The sequence below is a fragment of the Oncorhynchus kisutch genome, linkage group LG1 (assembly GCF_002021735.2).
Source record: "Oncorhynchus kisutch isolate 150728-3 linkage group LG1, Okis_V2, whole genome shotgun sequence".
NCBI classification, from domain to species: domain Eukaryota; kingdom Metazoa; phylum Chordata; class Actinopteri; order Salmoniformes; family Salmonidae; genus Oncorhynchus; species Oncorhynchus kisutch.
The window spans coordinates 58,310,901-58,332,742 of NC_034174.2; the positions used below are offsets into that span (position 1 = coordinate 58,310,901).

Below are 21,842 nucleotides of genomic sequence, written 5' to 3' on the forward strand. Positions count from 1 at the left end.
CTGTTTGGCCCTGTCCGGGGGTATCATTGGATGGGGCCACAGTGTCTCCTGACCCCTCCCGTCTCAGCCTCCAGTATTTATGCTGCAGTAGTTTGTGTCGGGGGGCTAGGGTCAGTCTGTTATATCTGAAGTATTTCTCCTGTCTTATCCAGTGTCCTGTGTGAATGTAATTATGCTCGCTCTAATTCTCTTTCTTTCTCTCTCGGAGGACCTAAGCCCTAGGACCATGCCTCAGGACTACCTGGCATGATGACTCCTTGCTGTCCCAAGTCCACCTGGCCGTGCTGCTGCTCCAGTTTAAACTGTTCTGCCTGCGGCTATGGAACCCTGACCTGTTCACCGGACGTGCTACCTGTTCCAGATCTGCTGTTTTCAACTCTCTGGAGACAGCAGGAGCGGTAGAGATACTCTCAATGACATATACTCCCGAGGGTGCTGACTTGTTGCACCCTTGACAACTACTGTGATTATTAATATTTGACCATGCTGGTCATTTATGAACATTTGAACATCTTGGCCATAATCTCCACCCGGCACAGCCAGCAGAGGACTGGCCACCCCTCATAGCCTGGTTCTTCTCTAGGTTTCTTCCTAGGTTTTGGCCTTTCTAGGGAGTTTTTCCTAGCCACTGTGCTTCTACACCTGCATTGCTTGCTGTTTGGGGTTTTAGGCTGGGTTTATGTACAGCACTTTGATATATCAGCTGATGTTAGAAGGGCTATATAAATAAATTGTATTTGAATGGGAATCCAATCTCCTACAAAACCTAACTGTGACAGCATTATGTCAAAAGAGATTGAATCTCTGCTACCACAGGGATCGCTCCTCAATCATGTTCTTATAAACCAACATGAAGGATGAATGCCAATTTTATTGATCAAGGAACAGATGACAAATGCTTCTCCATACAGACCATTGGACAAAAGTAAAAATAAATAGTACACACAACCTGACAAATCTACAGCCTCAAATTAAACTTTCCTTAGTTGTCTTAGTGAAGGGAACCAGCATGAATGTTAGTAGAGACTGAAAAGCGAACAAACGTGTGACCATTTGCTGTGTTTATATGTAGCCCTACCCTTACTCATGTTTTATAGAAACTGTAGATTATGTACTTCATAACACTACCATAACTTAATAGGGAATTTATGGCTATTTACAAAAACATATATACACTACCATTCAAAGGTTTGGGGTCACTTAGAAATGTCCTTGTTTTTAAAAGAAAAGTCAATTAAAATAACATCAAATTGATCAGAAATACAGTGTAGACATTGTTAATGTTGTAAATGACTATTGTAGCTGGAAACTGTAGATATTCCATTAAAAATCTTCTTAGGCGTACCAAGGTCCATTATCAGCAACCATGACTCCTGTTAGTGATATAATCCTATCAAGGCATGTTTATTATTCAGATCACATTCTTCTTTTCATAACTTAAATCCTTAGCAACAATGATAAATAAATCCCAATACATGTAACGGCATCGTCACAGCTATCAACATAATACATAATACGTTTCCTTTTGCGATTTACAAAAATATCTCAAAGCCTTTTTTCGTCACTGTAGAATAGTGTTATTGTAAAGTAACTTCATTTCCATTGAGAAATAGACTGTCCATTAGCAAGCAAGCCTCTTAAAATATGTATTATATTGTCAGGAAAATGTACTTCTACTGGATAGTTATTAGTCTTGTGTTAGCGTGCATACAATCATGAACAGAGTGTTAGTGCACACTAACTTAAAAGGGAAACAGAATTTACAGAGCAGAATAGACACAGAAAAGCTACAATATCTCCAGCATGTAGCTATGGTTTTTAAACAGGGACAAACCACAATACAATGGTAATTTCAGTGTGTCTACAGAGGAAACTGTGCTGCTAATATCAAGACAACCACAGTACATGTTTTTATTTTCCTACCTGATAGAATGTTACCAATAGCCACAGCTTTCATAGATTAGCTTCATCAACAGATCAAAATGCTTAAAGTTGCAAACTAATACAATGCACACAAAAAAACAGATGTAATTTTTTTCCCAAACAAGTACACCTGAGACTTGAACATTTCCTTAAGTCACTGCTCTAGTTCTATTTCTTTGCTGCATGTCAGGCTTGCTATTGCATGTTCCTGATGCAAATTGGTAAAACATCCTTTTTTTGTTACAACAAATCATTTTGCACAGAGACGATTCGCCCCGTTCCAAAACATGGTAATTCTAGTAATACAAAAACACAGGTATACAGTGACCTCTAGCAGATCTTCACTATCAGTGCACCTCATTTGTTGGACTAGTCAGTGGAGCCACACGCTTGGGCCTGGTTACATTTTGGTCCCTAGTCTTTTCCATTTGGACCCATCCCTATGGTGTTCACAGATCTGAAAGAACTGGCTAGGTTTATGAAGAAATACTTAGAATGCTCCACTTAAAAGTATTAGGGAGATATAGTCAATGAACGGTAGTGATGGCTCTTCTTACCCAGTGATTTTAGTTATCTATTTCTCCCTTTGTTCTGTTATCCACTTTTTTTCTGTTTTGGACTGGATTATTTCATGAAATTGTGTTAGCTAATCCAAGTTCATAATTTTAAAAGGCTAATTGGTCATTTGAAAACCCTTTTGCAATTATGTTATTTTATTTATTTAACTAGGCAAGTCAGTTAAGAACAAATTCTTATTTTCAATGACAGCGTAGGAACAGTGGGTTAACTGCCTTGTTCAGGGGCAGAACGACAGATTTTTACCTTGTCAGCTCGGGGATTCGATCTTGCAACCTTTCGGTTACCAGTCCGCCCCGTTGGCACAGCTGAAAACGGTTGTCCTGATTAAGAAAGCAATAAAACGGGCATTCTTTAGACTAGTTGAGTATCTGGAGCATCAGCATTTGGTTTCGATTAGTTTTATTGCTTCTTTAATAGGCAAAACAGTTTCCAGCTGTGCTAACATAATTGCAAAAGGGTTTTGTAATGATCAATTAGCCTTTTAGAATGATAAACTTGGATTAGCTAACAACATGCCATTGGAACACAGGAGTGATGGTTGCTGATAATGGGCCTCTGTACGTCTATGTAGATATTCCATAAAGAAATCTGCCGTTTCCAGCTCCAATACTCATTTACAACATCACTGTCTACATAGTATTTCTGATCAATTTTATGTTATGTTAATTGACTTTTCTTTCAAAAACAAGGACATTTCTAAGTGACCCCAAACTTTTGAATGGTAGTGTATATAGAAATCTAATCATAAACTTTTAGCAAACCATTCCTGATCCCGAATCCTTCTATCAAGGCATGTTTATTTTCATAACTTAAATCCTTAGCAACAGTTATAAAATAAAAAGTCAGTTCATGATAAATAAAAAATCACAATACATGTAACGGCATCGTCACAGCTTTCAACATAATACATAATCGGTATCACATCTGGAATAGGCTGTGTCACTGAAAACAGTTCCTTTTGCGATTTACAAAAATATCTCTGCCTTTTTCGTCACTGTAGAATAGTGTTATTGTAAAGTAACTTCATTTCCATTGAGAAATAGACTGTCCATTAGCAAGCAAGCCTCTTAAAATATTTATTATATTGTCAGGAAAATGTACTTCCACTGGATAGTTGTTAGTCTTGTGTTAGTGCACACTACCTTAAAAAGGGAAACAGAATTTACAGAACAGAGTAGACACAGAAAAGCTACAATATCTCCAGCATGTAGCTATGGTTTTCAAACAGGGACAAAGCACAATACAATGGTAATTTCAGTGTCTACAGAGGAAACTGTGCTGCTAATAACAAGACAACCACGGTACATGTTTTTATTTTCCTACCTGATAGAATGTTACCAATAGCCACAGCTTTCATAGATTAGCTTCATCAACAGATCGAAATGCTTAAAGTTGAAAACAACTATCACAATGTAAAAAAAACAGATGTAAACATTTTTTTTTATTTTTTGAAAACAAGTACACCTGAGACTTGAACATTTCCTTAAGTCACTGCTCTAGTTCTATTTCTTTGCTGCATGTCAGGCTTGCTATTGCATGTTCCTGATGCAAATTGGTAAAACATCCTTTTTTTGTTACAACAAATCATTTTGCACAGAGACGATTCGCCCCGTTCCAAAACATGATAATTCTAGTAATACAAAAACACAGGTATACAGTGACCTCTAGCAGATCTTCACTATCAGTGCACCTCATTTGTTGGACTAGTCAGTGGAGCCACACTCTTGGGCCTGGTCCATTTTTGGTCCATTTGGCCAAATCCCTATGGTGTTCACAGATCTGAAAGGACTGGCTAGGTTTATAAAGAAATACTTAGAATGCTCCACTTAAAAGTATTAGGGAGATAGAGCCATCACTACTGTATATTGATATACTTACCCAGTGATTTAATACTTCAGGAAAGTTACATTTAATTCTGCCTAATGTACCTGTTATCCACTTTTTTTCTGTTTTGGACTGGATTATTTCAAATTCATGAAATTGTGGTAATTTAAGATATGAAATTATATACATAGTTATACATAGCATTAATTTATTTCTACCCAGTGCCTTTTATGGAAGTATTTGATTGCGTTTTCATGTGTTTTGTGCTTGAAGTGCATTAAGAAAAGAAATTGCACACCGCCTTTGAAACGTCATCACAATTTCCCAGGGTATAACTGTGAACACCAAATGGGGAAGTTGCTATGTGGGCTGAGAAAAGAATCCGAGAGCCAATTTGCATCAGACAGACACCTGGCTGATTGCACTTCAAATCAGAGACACACACTGCACCCAAACTGATGTGACAAAAATAAATGGAAGCATCGCTATTCATTGGTGCTGTATATCTGAACAATTACGTTCCATAGGTATGACTCCTGAAGAGCAAAATACTACATTTTTAATCTACACTTCATTTCTATTCCTTCAGAGAAAGCGTAGAAAAACAGCTAATGCATTGGGACTTGGCTTTTCCAGAGATGCATATATCTTACTTCTGACTGGAGGATTTTAAGGGTAGAGTACTTGAGGCAAGACCAGTTTCTTCATGTCTCCCAGCTTTTCCCTGGATCTACAACATAGGCTAAACTATTGTACTACTGTGTAAATGTTGAAGTTCTCCAAGGTGAACAGAACCCAGTTAGAGTCGAAGTTGCCTATTTGAACTATGCACCGACAAGAAAATGTGCTTCCTATTTCAGGTGTATATGTTCATATGTTTAAGGTGGTAGAGGTAAAATAAAAAATAAAAGACAAAATAAAAACTGTACAACGTTAGTGGCTGCAAGAGTCACCAAGCCATCCATGACTGACCCTTTGGAAACTGAGATGGACAGGATGGAGGGGAGCAGCAAGACCAGGTGACTGACAGGGCATCACAGGCAGGAGGACAGTAGACAAATGCCATAACAACACAAGTCACACCAGAAACCCCACAATCCAGCGGACCCTGGTCTGTTTGGCATGCCATGCCCACTGTCGTCTTTGGAATATCGATGACACAACAGAGGGCCGATGTGATGGCCCTGATACTCCTCCAACAGTGCCCATTCAGTGACGTGAGACGCATGAAGTTAAAAAAATAAATAATAATACACAAACTTGACAGTGACTGCATCATGTTTTTATACGTCATGTTAAGATGGTGTCTCCAACCACTGACTAGGATGTTCAGTGGCAGAGTGAATATCTTATGACGAACATAAGATATCAAAGAAAAAAGGGGCAAGCAAGTCATTTTGTTCATAAGCTATGAGAAAGAAGACCTAATGCAGGGTGCTTTGCACATTGACAAGAATGAACCAAGTTTAGTTTGAGTACGAGTCTGTAGACCCATAAAAGTTCAATGGGACCTGTGCTTGGAGCAGGATTTCATTAGAGGCTTTGTAGCCTAATTTTCATGACCTCTCTACCAGTCCTGAGCCACACTGATGGGGATTTAGTAAGGAAACATGGATGAAAAGAAACCCAAACCAGGCACAATTTTGACCCCCTCTTTCAAATAAGAGACAAAAACAGTTGGCATATTTTGGGATATGTACAAAGTCTAGGCTATTGTATGGTTTCTTTCCTGGGACTCCATCTTTTTGGATTGGATGAAAACCAGTGTTGGACTTGTGCTCCATAGAATCTCCATAAGTGTAGGACTCCAGTAGATAAATAAATAAAACAAAGGGGCGTCAACACCCAGATTCATATCGCGCTGATAGGTGTTCAAAATACACAGAGGGGACTTTGAAGAATCCGCAGAGACAAGCTCCAAATTATACTTAACAAAACCATTCACAAATATACTGTGTGTGTGTGTGTGTGTGTGTGTGGGGGGGGGGGGGGGGTGATGTACCTGGCATTTTCTGGTAATGCCAATGTGCAGAGGCACAACTGAAAAAAGGTGGGGGAGCATGGGGGAGGAATGACTGCAAATTGTTTTAGAATCCAAAGTGAAGTTGGTGGTTTGTTGTTCGTGTCTGGCATTCATCCTCTCCAAAATCCCTCTCTCACCATCTTTCGCTCTTTCCCCTTCTCAGCTGGTAGTGTTACTGGTGGACCTCGTTGGCTATGAGGCTGTCTTCACCGGACTGGAAGTCAGCTTCATTGAGACTATTCCCAGTGTTGATCATCTCCTCATCCTGTGAGGACCCCCGATCTTCCTCCCCACTGCCTGTGCAAGCATCATCCATGATTGGGTCCTGTAAAACCTGGGCAATGTACGTTGGTTGCTAAGGAGAAAAGAAACAAACATTCAATGTTATGAAGGATCCTGCACGTCACCATTAATATGTTTATAAATGGCCTCGTGAGAAGTTAAAGGTGTTTGAATTTGTACTGATAATTTCAACTTCCACTTGTTTTTGAAAGAATACTCCTTAGCTTTGTATTGCTTCATACTTCATCATAACCCATACATACAATGGTTGAGTTCCTGCCTGACTACATTGCAGATCAATGCCAGCTCTTACAAGCCCTGGATAGGTATTTAACATATCAGTTAAACATATCATATGATATAGCAAAATGATGCCTGACTGCGTAGTCGACACAACCATTGGTTGATGCAATACAACGCCTGCGCATCTAGTCGGGCAGAAAATCGCCCATTCTATGCGAGAAATGTTCACATGTTCAACTGCCAAGAATGTGAACCAATAGTAAATCAGCAAGACACTGCTGTTTGTTTACATTAAATATGATCAGAATGACAAGTGAACAAGCAACTTCAAAGTTCTTTATTTTTCTCTTATTCTTTCTTCTCTTTTTCTCTATTACAGATATTATAATTGACATTAAGACCTATTTAAAAGGGCTGCTGACTCCAAACCATCACTGGGACAGGGAATACACAGGGAGCAAATTGTCAAAAGTCTATAATAATGATGGATTGGATTTGTATAGCCCCTTTCAACCAACTTCGGTACTCAAAGCGCTTTAGATCATAAGGGAGAAACTCACCTCATCCACCACCAATGTGTGGCACCCACCTGGGTAATGCACAGCAACCATTCTGTGCCAGAACCCTCACCACACATCAGCTAGCATGGTGGAGAGGTGAGGAGTGAAATATGCCAATTAGGGGATGATTAGTTGGCCATGATGGAATTTAGCCAGGACACCCCTACTCTTGCGATAAGTGCTGTGGTACTTTTAACAACCACAGAGTTAGGACACCCATTTAAAGTCCCATCTGAAAGATGCAAGCCTAAGCAGTGCAATGTCCCCTTCACTGCCCTGGGGTATTGGGATTTGATCTTAAGACCCGAGGTGAAGTGTCCCATACTGGCCCTCCAACACCTCTTCCAGTAGCATCTAGTCTCCCAGGGCCGACCCTGCTTAGCTTCAGAAGCAAGACAGAAGTGGGGTGCAGAGTGGTATGCTGCTGGTGAAAAGCTGACAGGGAGATGGTACGTAGTTGCATTGACAAGGAGACAAACATTTATATACAGCCAAGTCGGGCATCAGAACCCGTCAGAATTTCCACTATAACACAAGCAATTTAGCACTTGCAAACATAGCGTGATAGCAGTTCGAGCTGGTGATTTTCATGTCATTTAAAATTAAAGGAACATTTCATATTCATCATTTTCAGCACCTCCCCAACATCAGCATATATAATAATATATTCTATTTAGCTGACGCTTTTATCCAAAGCAACTTAGTCATGTGTGCATACATTTTACATATGCGTGCTCTTGGGAAACGAACCCACATGAAAATGGTGTGTATCTATGTTTCGTACTCAAAAAGATAAAGAGGAAGAAAAGTATTTCCGATGACATGATCCGAAAACACTTGACATGGGCCGTGTTTGGGAGCATCAAAACCGTGATGCATCATTGTGACTGACTGATCTACAAATAATATTGAGTAGTTATTTATGATGCAAGCTGATTTGTAGATCAGTCAAACTCGACTTGCTTTTCAAAGTCGGCTGCAATGTCGAAGTACTGTATAGCTTCAAAAAATATTAAAGCTATAACTTTGATCTCACAGACAGTTCGTCCTTGCACCGATAGCTCGGTCTATGAATTTAAGTGGTTACATTTCTCCAGTCTCATCTTTTTTTCATTTTCCAAAACAATGGCGGGTGGCTGCTTTGTTGTTTTTTTTAAATCCCAGATTTGGACCAAAGTCAGATTTTTTGTCAAGGGAGCAAACAAACACACACCGTTGGAACACTGGACAAAATTACGCATTGCGATAACGTTGGGCCAATCTCACTGTGCCATCTGGACAGTTCCATTCTAGTCCCCCACAATTCAACAGCTTGGAATACAAAAAAAAAAATGTATCTGCTTACCTGAGACTTATTAGAAGGAGAGGAGAAGGTGCGGAGTGGAGGGCGGCCATTTTCAACCACGTCAACATCTGTTTCCTTGGTGTCAATCTGTTTAAGGCCAGAGGAGGGAAGAAAAGGGGGAAAGAAGGGGAAAGAGCTGTCAGAGATTATCCTCTATGGTACTACTTGGCCTAAGTCTGCTACCTGAATTGAAGGACTGGACACTTGGCGTGTTGGTGAGCCGTACCTTGAGCACAGTGACCCGTACCTTGTAGTTGTGAGCGCTGAGGTACTTGAAGTGGCCGAAACAGACGTGCGACAGGCATACCACAATGGTGATGATTAGGACCACCAAAGTGAACATGGACGTGGGGGTTACAAAGCCTGGGTTTTTAAAAAAGTGCAAAGAGATGATAATTTACTTTAATTTACTGTAATTTAATTTGTTTGACTTCAGGACTCACCCTCTCAAAAAGGTGGTAAGTGTAAGGTACTAACAGATTACTAACACTACTAACACATTGTATATAGACTTATTTTTCTATTGTATTATTGACTGTATGTTTGTTTTACTCCATGTGTAACTCTGTGTTGTTGTATGAATAAATACACATTTAAACAATCCAAATTACCACTAATTCAGGAAAGAAAAAGATCCCCCCCAGCCCCTTACCTGTGCGCATGGTGGAAAAGAATAGTAGCCAAAAAAGACAGAGGATGGGAGCTGCCACCACCTGATTGACAGCACCTGAGTGGATTTTCTTGTCCAGTTTCGAGGGAAGGTAAGCGTAATACATGTTGTATCTATCCACCAGGTGCTTCAGCAGCATGTACATCAGACCTAGAAAGAGGGAGAACATTATTTGTTTGAGAACTGTTGTTTAAATGGTATAACTACTGAACATGCACCTCCCCCCACCCATTTTAAGTATTTGCTGGAGACAACTGACATCAAATCAAATTGTATTTGTCACATGTGCCGAAAACAACAGGTGTAGACCTTACAGTGAAATGTTTACTTATAAGCCCTTAACCAACAATGCCGTTTTAAGAAAATACCTAATAAAAAAGTAAGAGATAAGAAAAACAAATAATTAAATAGCAGCAGTAAATGACAATAGCGGGGCTATATACAGGGGGTACCGGTTCAGAGTCTGTGTCAATGTCAATGTGCCTGCGGCACCGGTGTCGCGGTAATTCTGTACATGAAAGTAGGGTTATTAAAATGGCTATGCATGGAGTCTGAAAATGTTTAGGGCCTTCCTCTGACACCGCCTGGTATAGAGGTCCTGGACGGCAGGAAGCTTGGCCCCGGTGATGTACTGGATCGTACGCACTACCCTCTGTAGTGCCTTGTGCTCGGAGGCCTAGCAATTGCCATACCAGGAAGTGATGTAACCCTTCAGGATGCTCTCGATGTGCAGCTGTAAAAACCTTTTGAGGATCTGAGGACCCATGTCTGTGCTTGCTCTTTGGGGATTACACCTGGGTTGCTACAGTTGAAATTCCTGATTTGGTTACAAGTATTTACTAAATGAATAAATGTGTCTTCACTTTTGTCCAAAAAGCAAATGTTCCCATTCTTACTAAAGTAGACAAGGGTATATAAATCTAAATAAATCACTGACAGTGTCACCAGCAAAGCACCCCCACACCATTACACCTCCTCCTCCATGCTTCACGGTGGGAACCAGACATGTGGAAGTCATCTGTTCATCTACTCTGCGTCTCACAAAGACACTGTGGTTGGAACCAAAAATCTCAAATTTAGAATCATCAGACCAAAAGGACAGATTTCCACCGGTCTAATGGCCATTGCTCGTGTTTCTTGGCCCAAGTAAATCTCTTCTTTTTGGTGTCCTTTAGTAGTGATTTCTTTAAAGCAATTCGACCATGCAGGCCTGACTCACGAAGTCTCCTCTGAACAGTTGATGTTGAGATGTGTCTGTTACTTGAACTCTGTGAAGCATTTCTTTGGGCAGCAATCTGAGGCTAGTAACTAATGAACTTATACTCTGCAGCTGTAACTCTGGGTCTTCCTTTCCTGTGACGGTCCTCATGAGAGCAAGTTTCATCATAGTGCTTGACGGTTATTGCGACTGCACTTGAAGAAACTTTGAAAGTTCTTGAAAATGTTCCACATTGACTGACCTTCATGTCTTAAACTAATGATGGACTGTCGCTTCTCTTTGCTTATTTGAGCTGTTCTTGCCATTATATGGACTTGGTCTTTTACCAAATAGGGTAAAGTCTTCTGTATACCACCCCTACCTTGTCACAACACAAGCGATTGGCTCAAACGCATTAAATTCTGTTGTTTGGTGCTTTCCCAGGTAAGGGGGCAGTAGCTCTTCAGCTGCATCAGAATCACAACTGTCAGTGTCCATGCTAGCTGAGCAAACAACAAATGTAGAATTACTGATGCTAGCTTTGGATGTGCTCATGAAGCAGAACAACTTGTGTTGTCGACAGGTGCAGGTGTAGTACTGCTGGTATGTCCCGCACATTGATACGTGGTGAGCTGGTATGTCTATGTATGGACTTACTTTTTTTTTTTATACCATTTATCAATTTTCGTGCAAACAGAATGAGCAGCAGCTATGTTTGGCTAATTCCTACGAGAGTAACGGTTAATGTGATCGGATGTTAATTATTTTACTAGCCGACCTGTATATGACATTGTGTTGTTATTTGCTGAACACTAGATGGTTTAAAATTATTAAACGGGCTCTCGCTTCTGGTTTCAAGCACCCGGCTTGTACCTATACAGTGCTTTAACATAGAGATGCACAGTAGTGATGTATTAATACTGTATGTACACACCAGGAGTGGGTCAGCCTGTTCTAGGCATAACGCAGAGTTTAATTTTCCCTAATTTCCTTGGTGATTCATTCTGACTCATACAAAGAACTGCCAATAGGTGGCCCAAGAGAGGGGAGAGTAGTCCTCTCTCTCCCCAGTCTCTCTTCCCCTACTCAATCTCTCCCCACTCTCTCCCTCTTACCCCTTTCCTCTCTAGGGAGAGGCGGGCTGACTCACCAAAGGGGACGATGATTGGACAGGTGATGCTGTATGTCATAACTACAGTGAAGACGGACATCATCCAGGCGTAGGCCGCTCCAAACTGGAATTCAAACGCTTGATGCTGTAGACACGAAAACATTCAGCATTGAAAAGTCAATTGAACTTGAGCAAGGCAGCGGCAATATATTCCTTAAGGACTCTTACCCTCTTTACGTTGCGCCTCTCTGCAGAGGAACGGGCCAGGGACAGTCGGATCATATACATGAGCAAGCCTGGAATCCGCAGCAGGTCCATGGCGTTACCGATAAACGCTGAGGCGATGACATAGTTGACAAAGAAGGCTCCGTTGTCAGGGAGGAAGACACACCTTATACAGGGGGAGGCACCACCAGTGTGATTAGATAGCATTTACCATAGTACTGTAAATACATTTCACTGGTATTTACGAGTAATGGCCTGACAAATCACACAGTAAGTATGCTTTGGTTTCATTGAGAGAAACGCTGTTATGTACCAGGTAATTAGCAATTGTGTTGAAAGTACAGTACCAGGACGTACTACATATTTTCCCCATAATACCAGGCAAATACCAGCTGTAACAGCAATGGATCTCTTCTATAAAAATAGAAATACTTACTCAAATCTGACAGTGGCATCAGCAAGGAATTTCTTATCAAACAGCCAGCGGAAGAAGACATCCAAACTGTATTAAAAGCAACAACAACAAAAAATGAAATCAAATTAGCTTTCCTGGGCAGGTCATAATTTGGTTGATATCCGTAGGCAGATATTGGTTGATTATTCATGTGCCATTTATTTGATAAACTAATTTGGCAAAAACAGAGCAAAATCGATCTCTACAGGGCATTTTGGGCCAAGGTGGACTTGCACAGCCAGGCACTGTAACTTCCTACCTAGGGCCAAGGGAAACTACTGTACTTCACCTGCTGATTTCTACGGCTAAACCTCAATCTCTTTCCAGGTGCCAGGCATAAGATATGCCCCTACATTTACGATTTCATGTAGTTATATTTCAAAAAGTCTTCTATGATGTCAAAAGGTTAGGTTAGGTTTTTGAGGTTATTAATGACATTGTCCAAACTTTTTAGCCAGTAGTTCTGAAAGTAGCGCTCATGAGCCATAAATGGATCCCCGAAAATAGCGTAATACAGTGCTTAAGTACAGATATGTGCACTGACCAACGTGGGGGAAAATTCTGGGAAAATGGCACAGCAGAGTTTCCAGAAAAACAGTCGCTTTCATACTAGGGATTTCGTGGCTAATTGAGGGAAGACAGTAATTCTGCTCATCGATTATGCATAAACTACACATTGACACATCCAAAGTGGTAGGTTTAAAAAAGAATTAGTAGATGCCCAAGTTCTAGAGCATGTCTTTAAGGGATATTAGTTAAAAAAGTACAGGGCATATTACCTTAGTTGAAATAACCAACGACCTGCATGAAATGTTTTGCGTCTTTAAAACACAGTTTAACAGGTACCTGCTAAGACCCAGTGAAGGCAGCAAGAGGACCATGAAGATGAGGAAGGTGTAGCACTTGTGCATGGTGGTCCGGTTCTCCCCCGACCTGCCCATAAAAAAAAAGAGAAAAAGGCCAATGTCACTGATGGAGCATTAAATCACTTACATGATGATAATGGTCTATTTCATTTAGTTTCACGTATACTATGGCAGTTAAAAGCTGAATTACAGTAACATATACAAGAAACACATTTAAATTAATAAGATGATACAACCAATTTCAAATCAAAATGTCAGGGAGTTGAGGCAAGAAGGAAGGTCGAATGGTCTGAGCGGTGGAGGGATCATCTTGATCACAGTCACAGCCAGGGAGCTCAGTGGTTTTATCAAGAGTCAGAGACGGGTCAGCAGCCATCAGCACACCTCGCTGTCGCCGACGTCCTCAGCCTCTCCTTGTGGACTCTGTAGGTAGCTACTCCTCTTCACTACTAATTTGTAGCACCTACTTGGGTGATGCCCCGGCAGCCGCGAGCGCCAGAAAGCCATCTACAATTATACTAATTTAAGTGTGTGTGATCTTTAGAAAATCCCAAATCAAGTGGAAATAACATAGGTCAACTGTAAGAAACCCCTCCCATAAATGTTGGTGATTCCCCATTGTCAACATCACATCTGCACAAAGAGCTGTTGGAATTAAAGATCTCTCAGAACATAACTTTAATGGCCACATGTACTCTTAAAGGTCCAATGTAGTCGTTTTTATCTCAATACCAAATAATTTCTGGGTAACAGTTAAGTAACTGTTTAAAATAAAATGATCAAAAATTAACAAAAATAGCTTCTCTGCGGTCACAGACTTTTTGAGCAATCATTACAAGATGAGGGGAAAGCAGCACAACTATTTTGATCAACTATTTTGAACTGGGATAAATGCTGCACTATTATCAATTACCAACACAATTCCAGTCAAAATAGAATGTTGTAAGAAATACTGAAGCCTACCATTACTATATCCAACCCAACTGTTTGTTGCCCCTATCATCCCAGTGGTTTTCAAACTTTTTGACCCGCAACCCCCAAAAAGGAGTGGTGCAACCCCCCACGCACACACATGTAAACATGCATCCACAATCGCGCCACAAGTGTAGCCTGTCATTACAGCCATAAACGGTGACGCATAAACTGCTCTTTACACCTGCATGGATCGGAAGGTCATTCATTGTAGTAGCCAATATCAACAAGGGATATATCATGCCACTACTCTGGAGTCAACGCAGTTGGCTTGTGGTTAGTGTCTGACCTGAGATTGGAAGGTTGTGAGTTCAATCCCTGGCTGAGTTAAACCAAAGAGGGTAAAAAATGGACCTGATGCATCTCAGCTTGGCACTCAGCATTAAGATGCTGTAGATTGGGGGTAAGGCCCTGTGCTAGACTAGCGTCCTGTCCAGACTCGCGCTACAGAAACAGGAGTTCGGCTCCTACCCTATGAGCCGCTACGGCTCGCATAAGCTTGTGCAGGGCTACATCTGCATTGTTTGGGGTTTTATGCTGGGTTTCTGTATAGCACTTTTTGACATTGGCTGATGTAAAAAGGGCTTTATAAATACATTTGATTGACTGATTACTTACTCTGGAGTCCAGACAGAGCAAGCTAAATGATATGGCCTACTGGAGGTCATTTGCAGGGCTCTGGCAGTGCTCCTCCTGCTCCTCCTTGCACAAAGGCGGAGGTAGCGATGCTGCTGCTGGGTTGTTTCCCTCCTACGGCCTCCTCCACATCTCCTGATGTACTGGCCTGTCTCCTGGTAGCGCCTCCATGCTCTGGACACTACGCTGACAGACACAGCAAACCTTCTTGCCACAACTCGCATTGATGTGCCATCCTGGATGAGCTGCACTACCTGAGCCACTTGTGTGGGTTGTAGACTCCGTCTCATGCTACCACTAGAGTGAAAGCACCACCAGCATTCAAAAGTGACCAAAACATCAGCCAGGAAGCATAGGAACTGAGAAGTGGTCTGTGGTCACCACCTGCAGAACCACTCCTTTATTGGGGGTGTCTTGCTAATTGCCTATAATTTCCACCCGTTGTCTATTCCATTTGCACAACAGCATGTGACATTTATTGTCAATCAGTGTTGCTTCCTAAGTGGACAGTTTTATTTCACAGAAGTGTGATAGACTTGGAGTTACATTGTGTTGTTTAAGTGTTCCCTTTATTTTTTTGAGCAGTGTATGTGAAATTCTTCAAATAGCCACCCTTTGCCTTGACAGCTTTGCACACTCTTGGCATTCTCTCAACCAGCTTCACCTGGAATGCATTTCCAACAGTCTTGAAGGAGTTCCCACATATGCTGAGCACTTGTTTTCTGCCTTTTCTTTAGTCTGAGGTCCGACTCATCCCAAACCATCTCAATTTGGTTGAGGTCGAGAGATTGTGGAGGCCAGGTCATCTGATACAGCACTCCACCACTCTCCGTGTTGGTAAAATAGCCCTTACACAGCCTGGAGGCGTGTTGGGTCCTTGTTCTGTTGAAAAACAAATGATAGTCCCACTAAGCGCAAACCAGATGGGATGGCGTATCACTGCAGAATGCTGTGGTAGCCATGCTGGTTAAGTGTGCCTTGAATTCTAAATAAATCACAGACAGTGTCACCATAACACCTCCTCCTCCATGCTTTACAGTGGGAAATACATTGGTTCACCCACACCGCATCTCACAAAGACACCGCAGTTGGAAACCAAAAATCTCCAATTTGGACTCCAGACCAAAGAACACATTTCCACCAGTCTAATGTCCATTGCTCGTGTTTCTTGGCCGAAGCAAATCTCTTCTTCTCATTGGTGTCCTTTAGTAGTGGTTTCTTTGCAGCAATTTGAGCATGAAGGCCTGCTTCACACAGTCTCCTCTGAACAGTTGATGTTGAGATGTGTGTTACTTGAACTCTGTGAAGCATTTATATGGGCTGCAATCTGAGGTGCAGTTAACTCTAATGAACTTAGCCTATGCAGCAGAGGTAACTCTGGGTCTTCCTTTCATGTGGCAGTCATCACAGCCAGTTTCATCATAGCACTTGATGGCTTTTACGACTGTACTTTAAGACATGGTCAGTCAATCCAGAAAATGTCAAGAACTTTTCAAGTTTCTTAAAGTAATGATGGACTGTCGTTTCTCTTTGCTCATTTGAGCTGTTCTTGCCATTATATGGACTTGGTATTTTAGCAAATAGGGCTATATTCTGTATTCCCCCCTTGCCTTATCACAACACAATTGATTGGCTTAAACGCATTAAGAATGAAAGAAATTCCACAAGTTAACTTTTAACATGGAACACCTGTTAATTGAAATGCATTCCAGGTGACTACCTCATGAAGCTGTTTGAGAGACTGCCAAGAATGTGCAAAGCTGTCGTCAAGGCAATGGGTGGCTATTTGAAGGATCTCAAATATAAAACACTTTTTTGGTTACTACATGATTCCACATGTGTTATTTCATCGTTTTGATGTCTTCACTATTATTCTACATTGTAGAAAATAGTACAAAATAAACAAAAACCCTTGAATGAGTAGGTGTTCTAAAACTTTTGACCGGTAGTGTAGTTAGGATAGGAAAGTGAACAGTACCTCGTCCAGTGTTTCTCGAAGAAAGCAGAGTAGTAGACAATGGTGGGCAGCAGGGCAGAGAAAGCCCACAGGAGCAAAGTAGGGAAGAACTGGGTGATGATGGGGTTCTGGAGAAAAATTACAGGGGAAGAGAAGACAGACATTTCCTTAAGGTGTCAACAAAGCCTTGCTCCGCAAAGGCCCTCAGATTCAGCTCTGTACCAAAAAGCATTCGATTCTGTCCAACTGCAATCTATAACGCCATGCTAAGAACAATGACTGAATTCTCACTGACCAAAGTACTAAGGCAGGGCTGGGTATGACTATTAAATGTTAGAAGCTTTGCTGGTTTTGATTTTTACCCTCTAATCAAGGACTGAATCAGACCTGGGAAAGCAGGGTTGTGTTCATTAAAGAAATTAAATTAAATGGAAAGGGACTACCAAGAATTCACCAATAACAATGGTAATTTTCCATTTTCCGCTGCAAAACATTTAAAATGTTATTTTGTAGTCTACCCTAATAGTGTTTATTCAAACCTCTCCTCGGGGATCCCCAGACTTTTCAAAATCTTTGTGTAATCCTGAACTAGCTCTCACCTAAATGACATAATCAAAGGCTTGATGATTATTGACAAGTTGAATCAGGTTTGCAAGCTCTGGAATATATCAAATACATGGAACGGCTGGGGGTTTAAGAACCACTGCCCTAATAAACACAACCCAGATTAACTCTGGTCAATCAATGACATTCAATTAATGAACAAGTAGAAAAGAAAACTAGCAGTGATATGGCTTTCTAGGGCTGGAATAAATTGCCCTGTACAAGGGCGTACTAGCAAATTCACAGTGCATAATTTTCTTTCATTATGTCAACGTATAATCAATTTAAGTTTCAGTTGACAAAGCCTTTTTTTTTTTAAATACATATTTTAAAGGTATTTTCAGATTGAACATATAGTGGGAGAGAACAACAGTGGGGAAAGATAGAGAAAGGTTGTATCAAAGGACAGAAGGCTGGATTCGAACCCATGCCAATATAGTAGCAGAGGCTACTAGACCAGCCAGGCCACGACAAAACCTTTGATATGTAGTGAAATACATTGGGGGGGATATCGAAGATGTCCTTACATTGAGATACTCCACAGGCTTGGTGACGTTAAACTTGTCCATCGTGGAGATAATGATGGCGGGGGTGGTGAGAAAGAAGAGCAGGAGGAAAAGGATGCAGTTGATGATGAAGCAGCGAATCCACCAGGAAACCCCCCCCAACCATAAGTGCTCCCTGTCAGAGAGAAGTGGATATACACAGAGATCATTTGTAAATCATCCAACATTTAAACAAGTCATCCCAATATGAACATTAAAGTGTTACCTTCATATCAGACTTAATACAATACCTTCTGGTAAGGTAATATAAATACAAAAGAAAAATAGAACACTAGTTTTGTTCATCACTTAAAAGATGTCAATACAATCATAAGATTTGTTGATATCAAATCTACGGATATCAAATTTATCGACCAAAAATTCACACCCACATACTATTATTCTGTTTTATGGGCCCTGACCAATTGTGCTATTATTATAAGAATTTTTTGCTGATCTTAACTTTTTGGTAGATGTTACCGCCATCGTTTCCTATGACCGAAAGAGCTTCTGTATATCAGAACAACGATCCTCGATTTGGAGGAGGATTTCTACTTCAATGAGTCGGTGACGAAAGACAGGCCCAAACCCCAGACATTTGAAAAAGGAAGAGGCAGAGTCTAACGCTGACTGGCATGTGGGATACCTGACGACGAGTGGATAAACCACCTCTACCCTCTGTTCTATTGGTGAATGTGCAATCACTGGAGAAAAAAACTGTTACGTTCGAGACTATCATATCAACATGATCTGAAGAAATCTAATATCCTATGTTTCTCCGAGTCGTTTTTTCTATATATTCGGCAGGTATGCTCGCCTGAATGAGAATACCTCATGATAAGCTGTAGACCAGGTATTCCCAAACTGGGGAATGTCAAATAAAAGAGATTTAAATCATTAAAAATATGCATTTTTTTAAATTAGGTATTTATTTTCCTTTTTCTTCCTTCACATTTTCAAACAGTCCATTTATATTTTCCAACTGGGAAATACATTTGGGTGAGGTGTTTTTCCCCCTCGCCTGAGTAGCCTCGTTTCACTGCCCAAAAAAATAATAATAAACCATTGAGTGTAGGGCGAAATAAGAACACAATGTCAAATACAGGTAGCCTAGTCAAATAATTAACATTGAAATCACATTAACCCTTACTCTCTTGCGGGAATTGCACAAACGGTCCGTATATAGCCAAACGTAGCTGATGCTCATGTTATTATCTGTACTGATGGCGCAAAAGCCATGACAGGGAGACACAGTGAAGTAGTAACGCGCGTGCAAGCAGTTGCTCCCGACGCCACTTGGGTACACTGCAGAATCCACCTACACTGCAGCATCCACCGAGATACTCTTGCTGCTAAGGGAATGACTGACAGCTTGAAAGACGTTTTGGAGACTACAGTGAAAAATGGTTAACTTTAAAGCAAGGCCCCTGAACTCGTGTATTTTCTGCACTATGCAATGATATGGGCAGCGACCATGTAACACTTTTACAAAATACAGATGTGCGCTGGTTATCAAGGGGCAAAGTATTGACACTATTTTTTTAATTGAGAGACGAGCTTAAAGTTTATTTTACTGACCATAATTTTCACTTGTCTGACAGCTTGCATGATGACGAGATTCTCACATGACTGGCCTATCTAGGTGATGTTTTTTCTTGCCTGAATGATCTGAATGTAGGATTACAGGGACTCTCTGCAACTATATTCAATGCGCGGGACAAAACTGAGGCTATGATTAAGAAGTTGGAGCTCTTCTCTGTCTGCATTAACAAGGACAACACACAGGTCTTTCCATCATTGTATGATTTTTTGTGTTCAAATGAACTCAAGCTTACGGACAATGTCAAATGTGATATAGCGAAGCACCTGAGTGAGTTGGATGCCCTATTACGCAGGTATTTTCCCGAAACGGATGACACAATCAACTGGATTCGTTATCCATTTCAAGCCCTGCCTCCAGTCCACTTACCGATATCTGAACAAGAGCCTCATCGAAATTGCAACAAGCGGTTCTGTGAAAATTGAATTTAATCAGAAGGCACTGCCAGATTTATGGATTGGGCTGCGCTCAGAGTATCCTGCCTTGGCGAATCGTGCTGTTAAGATACAGATGGCCTTTGCAAACACGTACCTATGTGAGAGTGGATTCTCGGCCCTCACTGGTATGAAAACTAAATACAGGCACAGACTGTGTGTGGAAAATGATTTAAGACTGAGTCTCTCTCCAATACAACATTGCATAGTTATGTGTATCCTTTCAAGCACACCCTTCTTATTAACCTGTGGTGAGTTATTCACAATTTGATGAACAAATAAGGTTTATATGTAAGGATGGTTAAATAAAGAGCAAAATTATTGATGACTATTTATAGCCTGGTACTATAAAAGCACTTTGTCACTTCCCACAAGCCGGGTTGTGACAAAAACTCACTCATTATTATGTTTAATAAATGTATTGTATAGTGTGTGTGCGTGGCAGGCTTACAATCATGGCCCCAAATTTTTTGGGAGAGTGTGCTGACCCTGGTGCTAGAAGGGGTATGCAGCTGGAGGTTGAATGTTTGAAGGGGTACGGGACTATGAAAAGCTTGGGAACCACTTTTATGATCTATATATTTAAAATCTGTCTATATACCACCACAAACTGATGCTGGCTGGCACTAAACCCACACTCAATGAGCTGTATAGGGCCATAAGCAAACAAGAAAATGCTCATCCAGAGGCGGCGCTCCTAGTGGCCGGTTATTTTAATGCAGGAAAACTGAAATTAGTCTTACCTCATTTTACCAGCATGTCACCGGTGCAACTAGAGGCGAAAAAAACTCTAGATCACCTTTACTCCACACACAGAGACACATACAAAGCTCTCCCTCACCCTCCATTTGGCAATCTCTATCCTCCTGATTCCTGCTTACAAGCAAGACTTTAAATCAGGAAGTTCCAGTGAAGCACTTAATACAGAAGTGGTCTGATGAAGCGGATGCTAAGTTACAGGACTGTTTCACTAGCACACAGCGGAATGTGTCCCGGGATTCATCCGATGGCATTGAAGAGTTTACCACAGTCATCGCCTTCATTAATAAGTGAATCTACAACGACATCCTCACCAGTGGAGGCTGGTGGGAGGAGCTATAGGAGGTCAGGCTCATTGTAATGACTGGAATTAATTTATTGGAATGGAGTCAAGCATATGCTTCCATATGTTTGATACAGTTCCATTCCAGCCATTACAAGGAGCCGGGCCTCCTTTAGCTCATCCCACCAGCCTCCTCTGGTCCTCAGAGTGACCATGCGTACATATCCCAATCAGAAGCCATGGATTACAGCAAACATCCACACTGAGCTAAAGGCTACAGTTGCCTCTGCACGTTTATAAGAAATCCTGCTACGCCCAACGAAGATCAAACAGGCAAGGTGTCAATACAGGACTAAGATCAAATCCTACTACACCGGCTCCGATGCTCGTCGGATGTGGTAGGGCTTGCATTCTATCAAGGATTACAAAGGGAAACCAAGCCACGAGCTGCCCAGTGATTCGAGTCTACCAGTCTAGCGAAATGCCTTCTATTCTTACTTCGAGTCAAGCAACACTGAACGATGCATGAGAGAACCAGCTGTTCTCGATGACTGTGTGATCACACTCTCGGAAGCCAATGCACTGGGCGTTTTACTGTCCATATCAGGGGATCTCTTTAAATGACACATTTATATTCTAGAGAATAAAGACCTTTTCCAAAGTATATTTTGAGTTTTGTGGATATGTACCATATCCTGAAAAAGTCTGAATCCAGATGTGGCTATTAGACATATGATATTGGGATTACGC

At 41.2% G+C, this 21,842-nt stretch overlaps 1 protein-coding gene across 7 annotated transcripts in view; it reads right to left on the reverse strand.

The window, feature by feature from the left end:
• Positions 1 to 851: 851 nt before the first annotated feature.
• Positions 852 to 21,842, reverse strand: part of LOC109890647 (CSC1-like protein 2) — an 84,841-nt gene continuing 63,850 nt past the window's right edge. For 4 of the 7 annotated variants that reach the window (XM_031827879.1, XM_031827861.1, XM_020482636.2 and 1 more), the window contains 10 exons: positions 17,999 to 18,152; positions 16,890 to 16,996; positions 13,284 to 13,370; positions 12,420 to 12,485; positions 11,987 to 12,149; positions 11,798 to 11,903; positions 9,432 to 9,599; positions 9,006 to 9,142; positions 8,780 to 8,866; positions 852 to 6,704 (listed from right to left, as the gene is read on the reverse strand). In XM_031827879.1, coding sequence (XP_031683739.1) covers positions 6,522 to 6,704; positions 8,780 to 8,866; positions 9,006 to 9,142; positions 9,432 to 9,599; positions 11,798 to 11,903; positions 11,987 to 12,149; positions 12,420 to 12,485; positions 13,284 to 13,370; positions 16,890 to 16,996; positions 17,999 to 18,152 — 1,258 coding nt within the window. In that variant the 3' untranslated portion in view covers positions 852 to 6,521. The remainder of the gene's footprint in view (positions 6,705 to 8,779; positions 8,867 to 9,005; positions 9,143 to 9,431; positions 9,600 to 11,797; positions 11,904 to 11,986; positions 12,150 to 12,419; positions 12,486 to 13,283; positions 13,371 to 16,889; positions 16,997 to 17,998; positions 18,153 to 21,842) is intronic. The other 3 variants (XM_031827871.1, XM_031827903.1, XR_004210451.1) reach the window with 2 other exon arrangements.